Source organism: Impatiens glandulifera, chromosome 8 (genome assembly GCF_907164915.1).
Source record: "Impatiens glandulifera chromosome 8, dImpGla2.1, whole genome shotgun sequence".
NCBI classification, from domain to species: Eukaryota; Viridiplantae; Streptophyta; class Magnoliopsida; order Ericales; family Balsaminaceae; genus Impatiens; species Impatiens glandulifera.
The window spans coordinates 39047046-39052293 of record NC_061869.1 but is presented as its reverse complement, the minus strand read 5'-3'; the positions used below and the strand labels follow the sequence as shown (position 1 = coordinate 39052293).

The following is a 5248-nucleotide window of genomic DNA, read 5'->3' as shown; positions in this document are numbered from 1 at the left end:
ATATATATATATGTTGGGATATTTGAGGAAATGATCGCACTGATAGGCCTAATAATAGATAGTATAAGCACATAAATTAAACAGCTATGGTGACTCTTTTTTTTTCAAAAAATTTTAATTATGATTTTTTTTGGAAAGAAAATTGCCCAGTCGCGTCACGCAACCCTAGTTGCGAGACAAAAAAAAATAAAAAAATTCTCGCGATTTCGGTTGCGTTGCGTCACGCAACCTCCGACATGGCAAAATCGTTAAAAAACAGTAAAAATGGTCACTAACGCTTTTTTTATTTATTTATTTTTTTATTCCTGCACTTTTTGCAATTACCCCCAATTTTGTAGGATATCTCACAAATTTCCGTATATATTTATATAGATAATTGTATGGCAGGAATACAAAATAAGCTAATTAAGAATACCGTTATCTGCATTAATCCGTGAAGAAGTGAGAGCTTGGGGTTCTAAAGCAAAGGAAAGGAAAGCCATCCAGATATATCTTCCATTCTTCTCCAAGCTTCATTCTGTTTCAAGACTTGAATAGATATAGAGCGAAAGACGGATATGCCGACTTTAAAGCTCTTTACTAATGTCCCTGTAGATACCGTGGTCACCTCCGATATTCTCAAGGATGCTACCAAAGCTGTTGCTAAGATCATCGGTAAACCTGAATCGGTTCGTACGTTTTCTCTTTCAACTTGGAATGTTTGTTTGTGTTAATTAATTGACACTGTCAGACTCTCACCTCTTGATGACTATCAACTGTTCGATGAAATTACTCCAAGAAATTTATGTTTCTTTTCTTGTTCTTATTGCTATTGATTCACGGATTTTCATTTTATTTGTGGGATTTTCAGTATGTGATGATTCTGTTGGAAGGAAGCGTTCCCATGGCTTTTTCTGGGACAGAAGAACCAGCTGCGTACGGAGAATTGATCTCAATTGGGGGTCTAGGACCAAGTGTTAATGGAAAGTTGAGTACAACCATTGCCGAAATTCTCCAACTTAAGCTCTCTATTCAGAGTTCTAGGTTTTACATCAAGTTTTATGATGTTCAGGTGAGCTTCTCTGACCATTTCTTTTACTTCACAAGTCTTTTCTTTTTCTTTCTTATGGAAACTCAAGGTATATGAATTAGAGCAAGCAAATTAGTTTCTTTTTCCTTTCAAGAAATTATATAAGTGACTTAATGTGTAAGGAAGAAATCCCATCAAAGTAGCTTAAATGACCTAAGATCAATCCACAGAGAACAAATCTTGAATTGCAAAGGTAAAAAGAATTATTATACACTCATTATAAGTGTGAGGCTAAAGAGATATAATTACATTTTGAGTTTGGACTTTGGTGAACCAGTTGATTTTCTTAAGGTTTCTATAGCTTATAGTCTTATATACCTAACAGATCTGAGGGTCTGAGGCATTACAAAACTGATCCATTGGTGAAACAATGTGTGAAGAAGGGCACTCTTTTAATATTGTGAGAACAAAGTGTCATTTCTAGAGTCCTAACCGGATGTAACTCAAACTAGTAATGAAACATGACGTGTGGGGGATATTATGATGTTACATATCGAGAAATCATAATAATTTATGGATGTAATTATGAGATTAATTAGTAACTTATAGTTGCTTACTTTTGATTTTTGGCTATAGTAGTTATATAGTCTCACATGCTTAGAGGTAGCCAGTAGCCACACCCATTACTTTGATTTACATTGGTTTGGTTTAAATGCAAGTTTTCATGTGTCTAGTTCTTTGGTATATGGTCATCGCCTTCCAATTACAATTGCTGGTATTTAGATTTTCTTAAATGATTATAATACTTTATTGTCTCTGTGATATTGTTTTCCAATATGGTGTGAGATTATTCTCTATTTAATCAATTGGCATGCCCTTTGATTAGGAAAATGATCTAATTACCATATTACAGGAAATTTATTTTGAACTTATGCAACTGAGTAGATATGTTTTGATTTTAAAAATATATTTTATTAATTTTGTGATTTGTATATATAAATTATAAAATCAATTAATTTTTTTATTTATAATTCCATGTAAGCAAACATAGTCTAACTGCATGTCTCTGTTTTCCTTGTTTTAGCGATCGTTCTTTGGTTTCAACGGCTCTACTTTTTGATTGGCTAGTTGGTCGTAGGCTATCCTTCCTTCTTTGCTTATTTCAAGTTGGTTGTTAAAGTTTGTCTATTTCCTTTTTGAACTCTTGAAAATGGTATGAATCCAGCTGTGTTTATATGGATGTGTATGATTTGTTACAAGTGCCTTAATTGAAATGAAATGTATTCATATTATTATGATGGGTTAGGACATATTGCTTACAATTCACGTGATTAAAACATGCAATAGTAAGAGCTAAATGTAAAATATCAATTTATTATAGCTAATTCATATATGAAGTTCAATTTAGTGTATCGTTTTATACGTCTTCTTTGGCTCTTTCAAAATTTCAAAACATTGACCCCGTTTTTAATGGTTTTTTCGTACTTCACAATTGGTATGAGTTTCATGTCTTACATTCCGCTCGAATGCTTCAACGGTATGAGACGAGAGATTTTAATGGTAGGATCAAAACGAGTACTTTTAGAAAAATGTTTATGTTGATTAGGTTTTGTCAAGTCTATTGACTTATCTTCCACTCGAATCCCATAAAACAAGATGAGGAAGCAACTCACTCGGGTGTCGTCTCACCAAAATTGAGATTATGACCCGAAATAGAACTTAACAAAGCTGACGTACGTTTGACAATGTTTTAAGACTCGCCACTTAATTTACTTCTTGAGAAACTAAGAAAGAAAAATACAAAAAATTCTTTTGGGCTCGGTACTTGATTACGTGTGGGAAAGAGCCTCAACGATGTGGCTCACACGTCCGTCCAAACGAACTGTCTCTATTCCGAAATAAATTTAGTTTTTCGAGATTTAACATTACATGTTACAATTTTTATATATATTTAAATTCTAAACCTAACATTGTTTCTTTTCTTTCCGAAAGATTCTACTTATGCCATAGTTTATGATTTAAAGGAGCCATATTTTTTCATAGTTTAGCTGAAGTACCTAGAAGATATGGTCTATAATCGATGAACGATTTAAGTAAAAAATGACTTAAACCTTCCATGTGTCCAAAATTGAGATTTTTATATCGAAATTTTAGAAAGAATGTAAGAATAATTTTATAATTTTCTTCATATTTTTTGGACACATGTAGTAAAAATTATGGACACTACAATCATTCTGCCATCGAAGCAGTAGGTAGGACCTATGGTTGGGTATACTTTTAAATTCATAATTATTTTATAAATTATAGAAAATTAATTCTAATTATTTTATATTTTTTTCTAAAACTTTAAATAATACTTGAGAGGTCCTTAGATAGAAAATTGATCGAAAGTAAAATATGCAAAAACAAACCAGACTTTGTAGCTAATTATAAATTCATCAGTTGGGTTCACGTATTGAATCAGAAATAATAAGTATCAACTATCAATTCAAAACCGGTTTCCAAGAAGTGAAAATTATTTTTTCCACATGGACCAGACTAGTGGAGCCATGTAGCTATCAGGATACCACATGGAAGCTTTTCATTTATCAATTCTCAACAGCCCTATCATTCCACATACTCGTCCGTTGTTTACTCCAACATCGGGTAATACAGACTCTTCATGAATCCGACGATGACTATTTTCATTTCGACGTTTTCGTGTTGGGTTTGGGCTCTCAACTATGTAATAAAATGCTCAACTTGTTTAGGAAGTCTATAAGCCATTTGTGTTAAATAGGGGCAGTGTGAGTTTAAACATTGATTTTCAGTAAATTGAAAGTTGTTGGTCTTAATTGTCTTTTATGCAATTAGAGTTTAATTAATTATTAATGAGCTTGAGCCTGCATGTATAAATAAGTTAAGGTTTCTAGACTAATTACTCATTTATAAGGGTTGTTTGTAAAGGTGAATACATAATGTTGTGTTATGGAGCCTACACTTATAATAAACTCTACATTGTTAATTAGAGTTTATTGGGTTTTCTTTTTTGGTTTTGGGCTTGGGTCTGACCAAAGTTATTTAGGTTTATTACCTGAATGTTTACCCTATAGATAAGTAATTATTAAGGGTTTACATTGTTAAGACAAAATTCTAGAGAGATAAAGTGTGAGGCAAAAACTCTGTTTTCCTTTTCTTCTTCATAGTAAATCTGGTGGTGGCTGAAGTGGATGTAGCTCAATTTGAGTGAACCACTATAAATTTGTGTGTTCTTGTGTTCTTCTTTCTTGTGTTTTTACAGATTGTTTTCAAACAGGTTGGATTTGGGAGATACAAATCCCAACAATTGGTATCAGAGCAGTTAGGCTAAATCTGAGCATTGGAAACAATGGCAAGTGAGAATAGTATGGGACATGGGATTGGAATATTTGATGGGACAGATTATGCCTTCTGGAGAATGCAAATTGAAGATTATCTCTATGGAAAGAAGCTTCATGTTCCTTTGAGTGAGAAACCAGAGAAGATGAATGAAGCTGAATGGAAACTCCTTGAGAGACAGGTTTTGGGAGTTGTCCGATTGACGCTAGCCAAGACAGTTGCTCACAATGTAGCAAAGGAGAAGACCACCATGGGTCTGATGAAAACTCTTTCTGATATGTATGAGAAACCATTTGCTAACAACAAGATACACTTAATGAAAAGACTCTTTTACTTAAGAATGGTTGGGAACCTATGAGGGCAGCAATTAGTAATTCAGTTGGAAATGCTAAACTGAAATTTGTTAAAGTTAGAGATCGTATTCTTGCTGAAGAGGTCGTAAAATTGATTCTGGTGAAACATTCCAAGGTTCTGCTCTGAATGTGGAAAACATGGGAAGAGATAATGATAGAAATTTCAACCGAGGTAAGAGCAGATCTATGTCAAGGAGCAGGAAGAGTCCGTCCAAGTTTGGGAGGACATTTGAGTGCTGGAATTGTGGTAAACTGGGTCATTTAAAAAGGAACTGCAAAGCACCGAAGAAAAATGGTGATGATAAAAATGATGCAGGCAACGTTGTTACAGAATCTGTCACTGATGCATGAGTTTTGGACTCAGGAGCGTCTTTCCACACCACTGCTCACAAAGAATTAATGACGAATTATGTGGCTGAAAACTGTGGGAAAGTTTATCTCGTAGATGGTGAGCCACTGGATATTGTTGGCATTGGTGACATCAAATTGAAGATGACAAATGGTTCTGTTTGGAAGATTAATAAGGTGA

The 5248-nt window shown here is 33.7% G+C and overlaps 1 protein-coding gene across 1 annotated transcript; it reads left to right on the top strand.

The window, feature by feature from the left end:
* The first annotated feature begins 391 nt into the window (after positions 1 to 391).
* On the top strand, positions 392 to 2307 carry LOC124912260 (macrophage migration inhibitory factor homolog). Its single transcript, XM_047452828.1, has 3 exons — positions 392 to 668; positions 851 to 1051; positions 2094 to 2307. Exons 1-3 carry the CDS (start codon positions 558 to 560, stop codon positions 2127 to 2129), a joined length of 348 nt encoding a protein of 115 aa, XP_047308784.1. The 5' UTR covers positions 392 to 557; the 3' UTR covers positions 2130 to 2307.
* The last annotated feature ends 2941 nt before the right edge of the window (positions 2308 to 5248 follow it).

What these genes read in the sequence shown, in the direction of transcription:
- LOC124912260 (XM_047452828.1), top strand. Translation starts at nt 558, where the DNA reads ATGCCGACTTTAAAGCTCTTTACTAATGTCCCTGTAGATACCGTGGTC. An exon ending in TCATCGGTAAACCTGAATCG is followed by an intron (nt 669 to 850) that starts GTTCGTACGTTT and finishes TGGGATTTTCAG; the next exon opens with TATGTGATGATTCTGTTGGA. An exon ending in TCAAGTTTTATGATGTTCAG is followed by an intron (nt 1,052 to 2,093) that starts GTGAGCTTCTCT and finishes TCCTTGTTTTAG; the next exon opens with CGATCGTTCTTTGGTTTCAA.